Consider the following 15,296-nt stretch of genomic DNA (forward strand, 5'->3'; position numbering starts at 1 on the left):
TATGCACATACAGGAATACCCCGCCTTAACGTACGCAATGGGTCCAGAGCGAGTACGTAAACTGAAAATGTACTTAAAGTGAAACACTACCTTTTTTCACTTATCGATGCATGTACACGCAGGAAACAGGGCGGGCAACAGATCTATCTTATCTATACACAAAGCATGTCGGAGGGGAGCCTGGAAGGTAGAATTAGGTTAAGGGAGGAGGATTTCCTGATCTATGATCAGAACAGCTCAACAGCAGACTATCCTTCCTCGAAGTTTTTTTTGGGGGGAGGAGCTTTAATAGGGGCACCTCACGTATGGAATATTTTGTTTTAATAAAAGGTCTGTGACCCACGAGTTTTATTTATTTTAATCAATGCAGACTCGGGGTGTGTGAAACGCCACTTCCTACTAGCAGTTATTACGCCACTGGCAGATTAGCTCCCACCCCTTTGCTGTTCACTTCTAAGCCTCTTAAAAGGCCAAGGAAACTTTAGAATTACAAAAAAAAAAAAAAAATCCAGCCCAGGTGGCTGCTGAGTGGCTGGTGCGAGTTTAAAGAGACTTGATTGGATTGCGCCACACGTGCACACATGCACACCCTCACACGCTGCTAGTCAAGGAAAAACCTGCCCAGTTTTTCTTCTCGAGGGCTGGCTGTCAAAGCCAGCCCACAAGTTCTCCCTCTGCTGAATTTAAAGAGGCAGCGAGCATCCTTGCAGACGTGCACACACGCTTGTGTTATACATGCGCAGGCACACGGACGTGTTCTCTCTCTGGTCTTTCCGGCGATACTCAAATTGCCTAACAGCGTTTCTGAAGGCTTTCTGTGTCTGTTCTTGCGAAGTAACTGTATGTAAACAGGGGAATGGTGCTACTGTAAATATGTCCGTACTCATGAGTGTCCGTAAAGTGAAGGTCCATATAGCGGGGTATTCCTGTACAGCTGAACAGAGCATTGTTGTGATGGCTACCTCAGATTGCTGTCTTTTTGTTTGCATAGCCTTCCTGAAGCCCACACCTTAGCTTAAACTATCTGTATATAACTAGATTTCCAGACATGAACTTGAATTGTCTGCTGGCTCCCCCAGATAACAGTCAAACCATTGTACTATATCTGAAGGGAGCTGCCTTATGGCACTCAATGACTTTAGTTCACATTTCTAGTCCTTGCCCTCAGCTGGTAGTTGTCTCAGCCCAAATTTCACAGACACTCTGAAAATATGCTATGGGTAAAGAGCCAATCTAGCTCATAGATTAAAACCCTTATGTCAGGAATTGGGAATAATCAGTTTTCCTCAGTGGAAAATGTTACTTTTGCTCTTTCAAAGTGGAAAACTGAAACTGGTTCTCTGAGAGCTTTTCTGCTTTGCTGTGAAAAATAATGTTTAAAATAACAGATCGAACGAGCCTAATATAATGTTAGTGAGAGGTGAGCTGTGAAATTCAACACTTTGGCTATGAAGCAGTTCATTTACATGGTAGCAGGGCACCTAACCAACAGTAAATCCAGAATGGAGACAGAATACATTTGAAACTAAACACTCCCAGCAGGCATCTTGCTCCAGTGCTCACTTTGCAGGAAGGATAGTTCACCCTACCATTGGCTGGTGACATAGTGGGAGGGGATGGTATGGTTTTCAAGACAGAATTGGTACAAGCCATGTGGCATAGAGAGTGAGCAGAGGTGGTGCCACAGATGCACGAAGTCGACAAGGATGTAAGTGGTCAGAGTTTTATGTAAAAGCCTGCTATCGATTAAGAGATGCAATTTTAACTGCAGCTATTTCCAGCAATCATAGATTATGTTAGAACCTCAACCCTTTTGCCTTGCACCTTATTTTCAGTGGATTCACTCATATTTACTGACTTTTGTTCAATCCAGTTCCTCTTATCCCCAACCCAGACACACTTTCAACATCCTTTCTAAAAGAGTGAAATACAGGATGATAGTTTAATGGGTTCACTCTTTGATTTTGTTTTTTGTTGGCAGGAGCTGGTTGTTCGCTTTTTGAAGCGAGCAGCCAGTAATCTCCAACAATCTTTGAGAATGCTGCTCCCAAGTCGGCGCCTGGCCCTGTATGACCGTAGGCGCATCTTGGCTCATCAGCTGGGTGAATTTATCATCTGTTATAACAGGGTGAGTATGAATTGTGCCAGTTGAGTTCTAGTGCAGCAATGGATTAATGCAGACGATCTAGAGCTCCTTGGTATACTCCTTGGTATACTCCAGAGTTGAGAGCTATGAAGCAAGATAGGAGGCGGCTTGAGCGGAGATGGAGACGAACTCCCGACGAATGCAATTATACGCTGGTCTGTGCTTCCACCAAGCGGTATGTAGGAGCGGTGAGGGCGGCGAAAAAACAACACTTCGCCGCCACTATTAAGGCATCTCTCTCCCGCCCAGCGGAGCTTTTTAGAGTTGTCCAAGGGCTACTCCATCTAGGCCTGCAGGACACTGTAGATACATCGGTGGCCCGCTGCAATGAGTTTGCTGAGCACTTCCAGCATAAGATCTTACGCATCCGTCGGGACCTAGACTCTCATTTTATAGCAGTTAACCCTAGTGAGGTGTCTAGAGCACAGTCTTATCATGTTTTGTTGGATGAGTTTCAGTCGATTCAGTTCGAGGACGTGGACAAGGTGCTTGGACAGGTACGTGCAACCACTTCGGTGCTAGATCCTTGCCCCTCTTGGCTAATAAAAACTAGCAAGGAGGGAACAGTTGGCTGGGCCAAGGAAGTGATAAATGCCTCCTTGCGAGAGGGAGTGGTCCCCGGTTGTCTGAAAGAGGCAGCAGTGAGACCACTCCTGAAAAAGCCTTCCCTGGACCCAGAGGATTTCAGCAGCTACAGACCAGTGGCGAACGTTCCATTCCTGGGCAAGATCTTGGAACGAGTGGTTGCTGACCAGCTCCAGGCGCTATTGGATGAAACCGATTATCTAGATCCATTTCAATCGGGTTTCAGGCCTGGTTTTGGCACTGAGACGGCCTTGGTCTCCCTGTTTGATGACCTATGCCGGGAAAGAGACAGAGGGAGTGTAACTCTGTTGATTCTCCTTGATCTCTCAGCGGCTTTTGATACCATCGACCATGGTATCCTTCTGGAGAGGCTTGCGGAGTTGGGAGTTGGAGGCACTGCGTGGCAGTGGTTCTGCTCCTACTTGGTGGGCCGTCTCCAGAAGATAGTGCTTGGGGAACATTGCTCGACACCATGGGCACTCCAGTGTGTGGTCCCGCAGGGTTCGGTTTTGTCTCCCATGCTTTTTAACATCTATATGAAGCCGTTGGGTGCTGTCATCAGGAGTTTTGGAGTGCGTTGTCACCAGTACGCTGATGACACGCAGCTCTACTTCTCCTTTTCATCCTCTTCAGGTGAGGCGGTCAATGTGCTGAACCGTTGCCTGGCCGCGACAATGGACTGGATGAGAACTAACAAACTGAGACTCAATCCTGATAAGACTGAGATGCTGTTGGTGGATGGTTTCTCCAATCAGATGGTGGTTACATATCCTGTCCTGGATGGGGTTACACTCCCCCTAAAGGAACAGGTTCGTAGTCTGGGAGTTGTTCTAGACTCTTCCCTGTCACTTGAGGCTCATGTAGCCTCGGTGGCATGGAATGCATTCTACCAACTTCGGTTGGTAGCCCAGCTACGTCCCTACCTGACTAAGGAGGATCTTACATCAGTAGTACATGCTCTGGTAACCTCACGTTTGGATTACTGTAATGCGCTCTACGTAGGGCTACCTCTGAAGACGGTTCGGAAGCTACAGCTGGTGCAAAATGTGGCGGCCAGACTGCTAACAAGAACGAAGCGATCGGACCATATAACACCTGTTCTGGCCCGCTTGCACTGGCTTCCAATACGCTTCCGGGCCAGATTCAAAGTGTTGGTATTAACCTACAAAGCCTTATACGGCGCGGGACCACAATATCTGTCGGAACGCCTCTCCCATTATGAACCGGCTCGTACACTATGGTCTGCTACGAAGGCCCTCCTCCGGGTCCCAACCCATAGGGAGGCCCGGAGGGCGGTGACAAGATCAAGGGCCTTCTCAGTGGTGGCCCCCAAACTATGGAATAGTCTCCCCGAGGAGGTGCGCTTGGCGCCGACCCTATCATCCTTTCGGCGCCAAGTTAAAACCTTTCTCTTCTCCGAGGCATTTTAATTTTTTGTTTAATGATGGTTATGTTTGTAATTTGATCTTAGTTATGCAGTTTTTAGATTGTGAAATTTGATTTTAGATTGTGATGCTTTTGTATTTTCCTGTATTTTATTGTATTTATGTTCACCGCCCAGAGAGCTATTGCTAGTCGGGCAGTATATAAATTTTAAAAATAAAATAAATAAATAATAATAGAGCAGCACTCCCTGCTTTGTTTTATTGCTCCTAGTGTAGATACAAATGTTTCAAAGAAGTAGGGAAAGCAGAAGCATGAGTCGTTCATGTGTCTGTTTTCTAACCTACTGTAATTATTGAATAGAATTTTCTCACATATTACCTTCAGGTGATCCATGAACTCCAAATTACTTCTGGTGGTTTCATGTAGATGTTAATGAGTAAATGGAATAAGATCATACCCTGCAGAACCTCACATTGAGACCTCCATGAGGCTGAACAATATCCCCAACACTACATTCTGGTCAGCAGTAGGACCAGAATTGCTACAGTGCAACACCACCCACTCCCAGATCAGACACCTGCTTCAAAAAGATACTATGGTTGATGGTATTGCGAGTTGTTGAGAGATCAGCCGATCACATACCCTCTGTCCCTCTTCTGGTGCTAAGGTGGGTTTTTCGAGGAGTGTTCATACTGCCATCTCTTTTAGGCAGCCTGGGATCTCTCCTCTTTATAATGAGGCATTATTCACCTCCTTGGCTCAGTTGGCAGTCTTCTCTGCTAGTTTTCATAAGCCATGAGAGGCAAGGTTCAAGCATGCACACATGAACTCGACCAAGCACCTTTGTCCACATTGTCAAACCATACCAAGTGAAACTCAACCAACAACACAGAACCAGACAGCGCTCTCAACAACTCTACCAATTGACTTGCTGTAATAGTGGAATTGAAGTCCTGGCACATGCACGCAACTTTATTCTTAAAGTGCTTTGCAAGCAAATTACAGCAGGCCATGAAAGGCTCCATCACCACATTAGGACCAGTATGTAATAATCATGACCCACCTGGAAAAGCTTTATTGGGTGGCACAGAGAGGATACAATGGAGGCAGTGAACGAAACAATTGTTTGTTGCCTTCACTGCTACAAATTGGACTTGAAAATGAGCATGTATTAGTATTTGATTGCATTTGTCAGGAGTTTTCCTCGGCTTTCATTCAAATTGTCTCTCAGCTTGCTTCATCACCCTCCGTTCTGGAGTATACCATGGAGCTTCCTGAGCTCTTCTATGCAGGAGGGATTGAAGAAAAGTCTCTCACTTTCAGATCATCCTCCTGCCTAGCTGAGAAAACCAAGTCCAGGGTGTGCCCTGCTATATCTGTTGAGATGATGATGTTTTGAGTCAGCTCCATGGTTGTCATGGCAGCCAAGAAGTCCTGAGCTGCCCCGGATAAGGTGGTCTTGACATAGATATTGACATCTCCCAGAGCCAACAGTCTTGGGGTCCTCAATACCATGTCTGAGATCAGCTCAGGTAGGGAGACTGCTGGATAGCAGGATGGGCAACAAATCCTCACTCTGTTCCGCTGGCCCAACATAAGGTGGAAACACTAGACCTATGCTGTATCTAACAGGAAGCCTTTATGTATAGAAAGGCTGCTTTGAGAGGTTGCTTGATTTTACTTATTTGCAGGAAACTGATCAGATGGCTCACAGAAACTTAATGAAGAAACAAGAGGAGGAAGAGGAGGGGGTAGATGCTGAAGGCTTTCACAAATTTATTACTAAGGCAAGGTATGAATTGACATTGTGTTTAAAGCAAGAATAATTGTGCCTGCCTCTCTTTGCTTTTTCACATATTCAGTCACATATATATTGAATACATGGAGGGTGAGATCTCTGAATTCAGCAGGAAGCATGAAAGAGACTTTTACAACTGATTGTGTAGGGCTTCTAATCATGTGATCTATGCAAGCATAATGTACATACTTAGAAACTCCTCTCACGCTTGCTGTTGAATGCGTGAAGGTTGAGAGCAGTGGGTGTAATCCTGCTCCTTCCACATATTCGCTGCCTTGTGGGCCAAATTAGGTGCAGAGTGGTAAGCGGCGGTCATGCAGCCGAAAGCTCTGCTCACGGCCGGAGTTCGATTCCAACGGAAGGAGGAAGTCGAATATCTGGTAAAAGGGGTCGAGGTCCACTCAGCCTTCCATCCATCCGTGGTCGGTAAAATGGGTACCCGGCGTATGCTGGGGGGTAAAGAAAGGCCGGAGAAGGAACTGGCAGTCCCACCCCATATATACGGTCTGCCTAGTAAACGTTGCAAGACGTCACCCTAAGAGTGGGAAATGACTCACACTTTAAGTGCAGGGACACCTTTACCTTTTGCCAGGCCTAACTTGTTCCCATACCTGTGCAACAGCATCCCTTTCCAGAATTATCTATTACATGTGTATTAACCCTTGGAAGAGGAGATCAGATTTTGAGAAATTGATTTGATAATTATTTTGGTAAAGCTGTTACGATTTTCTTACTTTCTGATCCTTTGCCATTACTTTTTCCATCATCTTCCTCCATCCAGGGAGAGAATACACTACTTTTAGGGGGAAAGTTGGTATTCTTGGGATTTTAACAAGAACTCTAGGCTGCACAAAAATGTGTTTGGGATGTTTTTTTTATGGCTCAACTCTACCTTAGTAAGTATCTTCGTTTTTGGACTGATGAAATGTATAATGTTTTTATATTATGTTGAAAGTCAGACTTGCTAGAGCCCAGGGTATTTTATTCTAGCCAGCTGTCCATTTGTGCCCCAATGAATGCCTTAGATCAGTGGTTCCCAAAGTACTCCCCCCCGACCACTTTAAAATTGCTGAGGACCTTGGTGGACCATGTAATTCTTTTCTGCTTGTTTAGGAATTGTAATGCACTATGAATGCACTCTCTCTAAGCTTCTTCTCTTTCTTGCTGCTTCCTTAGTGCCCATGTATTAACTCTCCACTACTTTTAAATATCTTGTCAGCCTCTCTTCCCCATTTGGGACTTCCACTATCTTGCTGCCTGCTGTGGCTTTATTTCTCTGAGGAAGGCAGAGCCTTCTCCATCACTTCCATGGACCACTGGAATGAAGCTCATGGAGCACTGGTGGCCCGCGGACCACACTTTGGGAACCCCTGCCTTATATGAATTCCTTAATCATGTATCTTGGAGAGCAGTTCAAATCCTTTTTGGGAGAGTATTGCTTTTTCATTCCCCATATTTCAGACTACTATGCAGGAAGGGACTTGGAAAGAAGGAAATCAGTGCACTTTCCTGTGTATTTTTCTCTATGCATGTGTCCCTAGTTCTTGCCCTCAGAAGAGCAGTTCTTTGTGCATTTGCTTATTTATCTGCTCCTACTTAGTATCAGTGGTCGTAGCTGCTAATGCTGACAATCTATAGTTGTAACATTACAATGGCAAATACAGTTGAGCATTGCCTTCCTGCTAACTTCCTCTCTTCTTGTTTTCCCACACAATTGTAAAGTTGCACCAAAAAGAGAAAAATCTCATTCTTTGACAAAGATGCTGAAGTATAGCTGCAGAGCAGCTTTAACTGGATGATGGGCACAGATTCCAGAAGTGACAGGGGCCTTGATCATTGGGGTGGAATTTTTAATAGCAATTCTGTCAACAGACATATGCAATATTTCTGTGACTCTTGTTAAAAAGTTGACCTTCTTCTACAGAAGAACAGTCAACATTTTTACTATTATTAGGCCCATCCCTTTTTGGGAGGGGATTATTATTAAGCTCATCTTGCTCTTTGGCATACATTGCTCTTTGATGATAAAAGGTCAAACTAAAAATGTAACTTCCTTCAATCTGAGCAGTCTGTTGGAAGAGAGGATAGTGAACAAATCCTTTTGTAAAGCCTGCAATTATCACTTACCTCTGGTTTCATCAAGGTAGTGTCCATAGGCCTTGGACGACACAGCATCACCTGGCACCCCCCTTGGCAGGACCTCTGTTCCTCCTGATCTTTAATTTTTTTTTTAAAAAGTGTTTTTTTTTAATAAATGATTTATATCTTGGGTAGCAGCTGGGTTGACTAGAAAGAGAAGTGCAAGCCTCTATGTGCCGCTCCCTTTCCCTTCCTTTCCCCAGATTGCCTCTGAGCCCCACATGAGCATAGGGTATTCTTCTTAGAAAAAAGTGAGGGTGGGACAGCTTGAAGGCCGCTGCTTCGCCTTCCTCCCTTCCTTTTATATCCTTCACAGTGAACACAAACTTGCGTGGAGGTATATAAGGATTATATTGCTTGCCATTGGATGTTTAAGGTTGTTTAAAAGGTCTTTCCTGAAAGCTGACGAGGAATTACACCTATCAGTTTCCTCATACACACAAAATATCAGGTCAGTTCCCAGTTACTGGGTTGTAGTTAACTAATTCCTACTCAGAGTAGACCCATTGAAATGGATGAACCTGGACTTCCGGGAAGGGTGACTTAGCCTGTGCCTGCTTTTGGGACGGGCTCCCGCCGCAAAAGAAGCTTATTCAGATATAAATCAGTCAAAACTTTTTTTTTTTTGACTGATGAAACTTCTCCCGGGCAGGGAGAAACGAAGAGATTAACCTCAAAGCCTATTTTTGTTGGGAGGACTAGATTTCATTGATTTATGAGACGAGGTCCAGCCGACAAATAAGGACGGATTTTCAACAAGCTCTATCTGATAAAGCGACACGTTCATCTTTTCTTTAGAGAGAGAACGGACTAACAGGCAAGCACCCTTCTTTCTATATTTTTTTACTTGACTTAAACTGTTGCAGTAAAAGGAGATTTGCCAGATTGATCGGCTTTGGACATCTTTCCGGTGAGCTATAACTCTTCTCTGCTATGTACTAATTAACAGCTTATCTCTGTTTTTGTTGCAAAAAGCTGTCCTGGATTTGCATTCTAAAGATATACACAGAAGAGAGATTTCTATTCCTGATTTCTATTCTGAAGAATATTATATTGTCTGAGACTACTCTCTTTTTGGTTTATTTTATTTTGACGAATCTGTTTCCTGACGACGCCATTAATTGTTTCGATCCTGGGAACTACATTTTGTTTTCCTAAGCATAGTGAGATAAGGCTGGCTGCTCTGTTTATACTGTGATGTCATCAAGTTTGGAGTATTAACCCAATTGTTGCTGAAATAAGAAGTGGTTCTCTTATATTTTTCTTTTAAAATGGCAATCAAGAAAGTGGCTGAGAATCTGAAAGTAACTAGGTTTCAGAAAATAATGGATGAGATTGAGATAACGAAACGAACCCTGCGACAGGGTTGTAAGGAGCTGAAAATTGAATTGTGCAAAATGATCCAGGAGTTTAAAGAAATAGGGGTCCCTGTGAGAGAGGAGACCCTGGAGCCTGGAACAAACGTGGAACAGGAAAAAGATTTGGAATTTATGGATTTTAGAAATAAAATCTACTGTTTGGAATTCAATGTTATCTCTGAAGAAATTAATGAAGATATTAGAGATAAAGTTATCAATGGCATGGACAATCTTCTGGACTGGAATGATGTGATGGAGCCTAATATAGAGAAAACCTATGGAATTAATTGCAGCCATGTGACAAGGGAAAAACTTTCAAGAGATGAGCCAGTATATTTTGTAAAAAAGAACAGAGATATGATTTTACTGCAGTATTCCAGCAACCTATTCAGAATGGATGGCAAGAAAATATTTGGGATAGAGGAAATTCCCATTAGACTCTTACTATATGACTATGGTTATGACAGCAAGATTATTACGGAATACTGATAATGGAAGATTGGACACTGAAATTACTGGAGTTAACAAGACTATTGAAGATGGAAGATGGAAGATGGAACTAATAGGGATAATAGAATAATGGCTATTGAAATTATTGAACCTAACAGATTCTGATGAGATGGATTAATCGAAATGTTTATTCTGACTATGGTTATGACAATAAGATTATTATAATTATTAATGAGATGGATTAATCGATATGCTTATCTGGAGAAAAATTGATAGATATATTTCTTAAAGAATTGAAACCTCTCTTTGACTTTTTGTGGAAAGAATAAAGTAATGTTTATGAGATTTGATGATTAAGTAAGATAACTACTGGAGGAAAGTGATTTTATAATATGATTTAAGAGACAGGATTGTTATACATTGTAGACCTATAACTGATGTGATTTGTGACAAATGGGAAGTTAATATTTCTATGGTTATGACAGCAAGATTATCACGGAATACTGATAATGGAAGATTGGACACTGAAATTACTGGACTTAACAAGACTATTGAAGATGGAAGATGGAAGATGGAACTAATAGGGATAATAGAATAATGGCTATTGAAATTATTGAACCTAACAGATTCTGATGAGATGAATTAATCGAAATGTTTATTTTGACTATGGTTATGACAATAAGATTATTATAATTATTAATGAGATGGATTAATCGACATGCTTTTCTGGAGAAAAATTGATAGATATATTTCTTAAAGAATTGAAACCTCTCTTTGACTTTTTGTGGAAAGAATAAAGTAATGTTTATGAGATCTGATGATTAAGTAAGATAACTACTGGAGGAAAGTGATTTTATAATATGATTTAAGAGACAGGATTGTTATACATTGTAGACCTATAACTGATTTGATCTGTGACAAATGGGAAGTCAATATTTTACTTTTTATTTTTTTTTTTGTCTAACTATTTTTGATTTTGTTTTTTGTCTTTGAATGTTTTATGGTTTTGTTTTGTATGTTTTATGAAAATCTGAATAAAAATTATTGTAAAAAAAAAAAAAAATGAAATGGATGAACCTATGTTAGTCATGTCTGTTAACTTCAGTGGGTCTAACTCCAAGTAGGACTAGAATTGAATGCTACCCATTGTTACTTTCTCTTTTTGTGTCTTTATTTTTCACTTGATGATTCCCTGCAAGAGTCTCTATAACTCTTTTAGTTGTGTCACCACATTGTAAAAGCTTCCCACTTGCTCCTTTTCTACACTTTTCTCATCTTAGTGAAAGTGATCTGGAGGAGGTGTTGACTTTTTACACACACAAGAATAAGTCAGCAAGTGTCTTCCTGGGAACAAACCCTGGAGCTACAAAGCCCAGTAACAGCCAGATGGAAAGTAGGGCCAAAGAAGGTGAGTGCACTTGTTCCTGCTTATCACTGTCACTGACAACCTTCCATAGAGATATGTAGAAACATAGGTGCAGTATTTAACTTTGTCTTCCTAGCAGATGTGTGAAAAAAACAAGTGGTTTGGATTGACAAGAATTTTCAGTGCTGGAATTGTTTTGTGTTTGTAGCACACTATCAACTTCAAATTGTTTGTCATATTAAAAAGCAGTTATAAGGGTACCACAGTAAATATTAGAAAGTAATATTGCGTGTTGTACTCCAGCATAGTAGTAATTAGGACTTTTCCCTCCGTTTCCAAACTTCATTTCAGGTCGCCCAGAAATTATGGAAGAAGCTGAAAAACAGCAACCTGAAATCCCAGTGGATAAGGAAAATGTGGCAGAGGAGCTGAGAAGTGACCAACACAAAGGAACCAGACTATCCAGTGAGTGAGAATATTGGAAGAGGACTAAACCTGCAGTATATAACATTGGAACAGATGCTAGATGTTAGAGTCTGACATAATTCTGTGGCTTCTTCTGGCATACAGACATCATCGTCATAATCATATAGTACCTGCCCTTCACCCAAAGGTCCCAGGGTGGGTAATGACAATTTTAAAATACTGCATTAAAAACAATTTAAAACAACTTAAAATCACAAAATGGGGTGGGTCCTTAAAATATACATCTGAGATGTCAAAGGCCAGGGTAAAGAGGTGCATCTTCAGCTTTTGCCTAAACCTGTACACTGATGTTGCCAGATGCACCTCGGTGGGGAGAGAGTTCCACAACTTACAGGCCACCACAGAAAATGCCCTCTTCTGTGGCACCGCCCCCCGGAGCTTCTCAGGATTGCAGAACTACCAGAAGGGCCCCCTCTTCTGACCTCAGTACCCAATAGGGTCTGTAGGGATGGAGGTAGTCTTCAGATATTTGGGACCTAAGTCATTTAGGGCTTTAAATAGTAATGTGAGCACCTTAACTTGGGTCTAGAACAAACTGGCAGCTGGTACAGCTGTTTTAAAACAGGTTGAATGAGATTTAAATGGAAGCCCAGCCAGTAATCTGGCTGCTGCATTTTGGACCAGTTGAAGTTTCTGAGTCATCTTCAAGGGCAGCCCCACATAGAGCACACTGCAATTATCCAGACTAGAAGTTATCAGATCATGGGGTATAGTGGACAAGTCATCTCTGTCCAAAGGGGCCAAAACAGGCAAAACACCTGCAGCTGGAAAAAGGCAGTCCTAGCCACTGAGGCCACCTGAGTCTCCAGTGACAAGGTTGAATCCAGAAGCATCGCAAACCTGCGGACCTGTTCCTTCCATGGGAGTGCAACCCCATCCAGGACAGGCCATCCCTCCACCTCCTGGACTCGAGAACTTGGGGCACACAACACCTCTGTCTTTTCAGGATTCAGCCTCAATGTGTAGGCCTACATCCAGCACATCAGTGCCTCCAAGCACCAGTCTAAAACTTCAACCACCTCTCTCAGGAGAGAGAGAGAGTGAAAGTGTGTGTGTGTGTGTGTGTGTGTGTGTGTGTGAGAGAGAGAGAGAGAGAGAGTGTGAGTGAGTGTGTGTGTGAGAGAGTGAGAGAGTGTGTTGAGAGTGAGAGTGTGTGTTGAGAGTGAGAGTGTGTGTTGAGAGTGAGAGTGTGTGTTGAGAGTGAGAGTGTGTGTTGAGAGTGAGAGTGTGAGAGACTGTGAGTGAGTGAGAGTGTGAGAAAGTGTGTGTGTGAGAGAGTGAGAGTGTGTTGAGAGAGTGTGTTGAGAGAGTGTGAGTGTGTTGAGAGAGTGTGTTGAGAGAGTGTGAGTGTGTGTGAGAGTGAGAGTGTTGAGAGTGAGTGTGAGAATGAGTTTGTGTGTGAGACAGAGTGAGTGAGTGAGAGAGTGAGAGAGAGAGTGTGTGAGAGAGAAAGTGTGTGAGTGTGTGTGTGTGTGTGAGAGAGAGAGAGAGAGAGTGTGTGTGTGTGAGAGAGTGAGAGATAGTTCCCGGGGGCTTCATATAGATGTTAAAAAGCATGGGGAACAAGATGGAACCGTGACGGACACCACAGGACAACTCTCATTGTGCTGAACAGTAGCCACCTGTAACTACTTTTTGGAGGCAGCCCTGGAGGTATGAGCAGAACCACTGAAGCATAGTGTCCCCAACCCACATCTCCCTGAGATGCTCCAAAAGAATACTGTGGTCAACAGTATCAAAAGCCGCCAAGAGATCAAGGAGAATGAGCAGGGTCACACTCCCCCATCTCCCTCCCTACAGATGTCATTAACCAGAGCAACCAAGGCAGTTTCAGTGTCATGGCCAGGCCTGAAGCCAGACTGGAGTGGATCCAAGTAATCAGTTTCCTCTAAGCATGCTTTAGAATCGGTGGCTATAGCAATAAATGGCATTTCTTAACAAACGTTCCACTGACATTAAATTAATATTTGTAGCAGAATGATGAGTCAGCTGACATGCTAAAGATGGTCATTTCTTCCCACAAATCCTAAACCCTAACCCCTTAATCTAGTGTTGCATAGTAGTTAGGATTCTTTGCTGTATTTCCATTGTGCCATCTTTCATCAGTTACAACAGATCAGACAAGTGGAAGATACTCTAGTCCACTAACGGGGAACCTGTGGCTCTCCAGATGTTACAACTCCCATCAGCCCCAGCCAGCATAGCCATGGCCAAGGATGATGAGTGTTGTAGTTCAACAACATCTGGAGGGCCACAGGTTCCCTAGCCTTGCTCTAGTCCCTTTCATAATAAAGTGCACATTCTAAATTGCACATTTTAGTGAACACTGAAAGGAACAAATTACCAGACATGGCTAGATCTCTCAGTAGTGTAATCTCTATACCACACCACAGATAGAAACAGAAAGAAATGTTGTACAATGGTTATAATTCTTAAAGAATTTATAAGTTATTACTAGAGTCTGGCTTATGCATGAAGATGGATTTATGAGTACCATTTTTAATGACTCAAAATTCAAAGTGTAATTCAGAGCTGAGGGCATTAAATATATAGTGGAATGTATAATTTCACTAAACCCAGATATATATCCCCGGGGGGTGGAGGGATCCTTGTAGTGGGCAATTCGATCGTTAGGAACATAGACAGTGGGGTGTGTGATGGGCGTGCAGACCGCAAGGTGATTTGCTTGCCTGGTGCGAAGGTTGCGGATATCACCCGTCGTTTAGATAGTTTGGTAGACAGTGCTGGGAAGGAGTCAGTGGTCGTGGTGCACGTTGGCACCAACAGCATGGGGAAATGCAGCCGTGAGGTCCTGGAAGCAAAATTTAGGTTACTAGGTAGGATGCTGAAAGCCAGGACCTCCAAGGTGGCTTTCTCTGAAATGCTACCGGTTCCACGCGCAGGACCAGCCAGACAGGCCCAGCTTTGTAGTCTCAATGTGTGGATGAGACAATGATGTCAGGAGGAGGAGTTTGGATTCGTTAGGCACAGGAACATTTTGGGACAAGCCGGGCCTGTACAAAAGGGACGGGCTCCACTTGTACCAGAATGGAACCAGACTGCTGGCACTTAAAATTAAAAAGGTGGCAGAGCAGCTTTTAAACTGACTGAGGGGGAAAACCCGACAGGAGCTGAGGAAGATCCGCTTCAGAATAAACCTCCCCCCTGGGATAAAGACCAAAGAAATGATGAAATTTTAAAAGGGGTAGGCCTAGATGTAGGCATTGTGAGAGCAGGGGCACAGGATATCAATTCAGAAGGGCAAGATTACCACAGGCCTAACCACAAGTGCCAAAGACACTTGAAGAGAGACACTGCTTACAAGTGCCTGTATACTAATGCTAGGAGCCTCCGAACCAAATTAGGAGAACTGGAGTGCTTGGTCTTAGAGAAGAGCATTGATATAGTGAGCGTAACAGAGACCTGGTGGAATGGAGAAAACCAGTGGGATATGGTTATCCCTGGATATAAACTATATCGGAAGGACAGGGCAGGACGTATTGGTGGCGGAGTCGCTCTATACGTGAAAGAAGGCATTGAATCCAGCAAGCTGGAAACCCCAAAAGAGGTGGACTCCTCCAC

The 15,296-nt window shown here is 43.2% G+C and overlaps 1 protein-coding gene across 1 annotated transcript in view; it reads left to right on the forward strand.

The window, feature by feature from the left end:
* Positions 1-15,296, forward strand: part of LOC133377538 (tubulin polyglutamylase TTLL5-like) — a 184,757-nt gene that overhangs the window by 21,864 nt on the left and 147,597 nt on the right. Inside the window, exons 5-8 of the mRNA XM_061611787.1 lie at positions 1,982-2,128; positions 5,809-5,909; positions 11,143-11,270; positions 11,580-11,693. Of these exons, the coding sequence (XP_061467771.1) occupies positions 1,982-2,128; positions 5,809-5,909; positions 11,143-11,270; positions 11,580-11,693 (490 nt within the window). The remainder of the gene's footprint in view (positions 1-1,981; positions 2,129-5,808; positions 5,910-11,142; positions 11,271-11,579; positions 11,694-15,296) is intronic.

The sequence above is a fragment of the Rhineura floridana genome, chromosome 2, assembly GCF_030035675.1.
Source record: "Rhineura floridana isolate rRhiFlo1 chromosome 2, rRhiFlo1.hap2, whole genome shotgun sequence".
Lineage (NCBI taxonomy): Eukaryota > Metazoa > Chordata > Lepidosauria > Squamata > Rhineuridae > Rhineura > Rhineura floridana.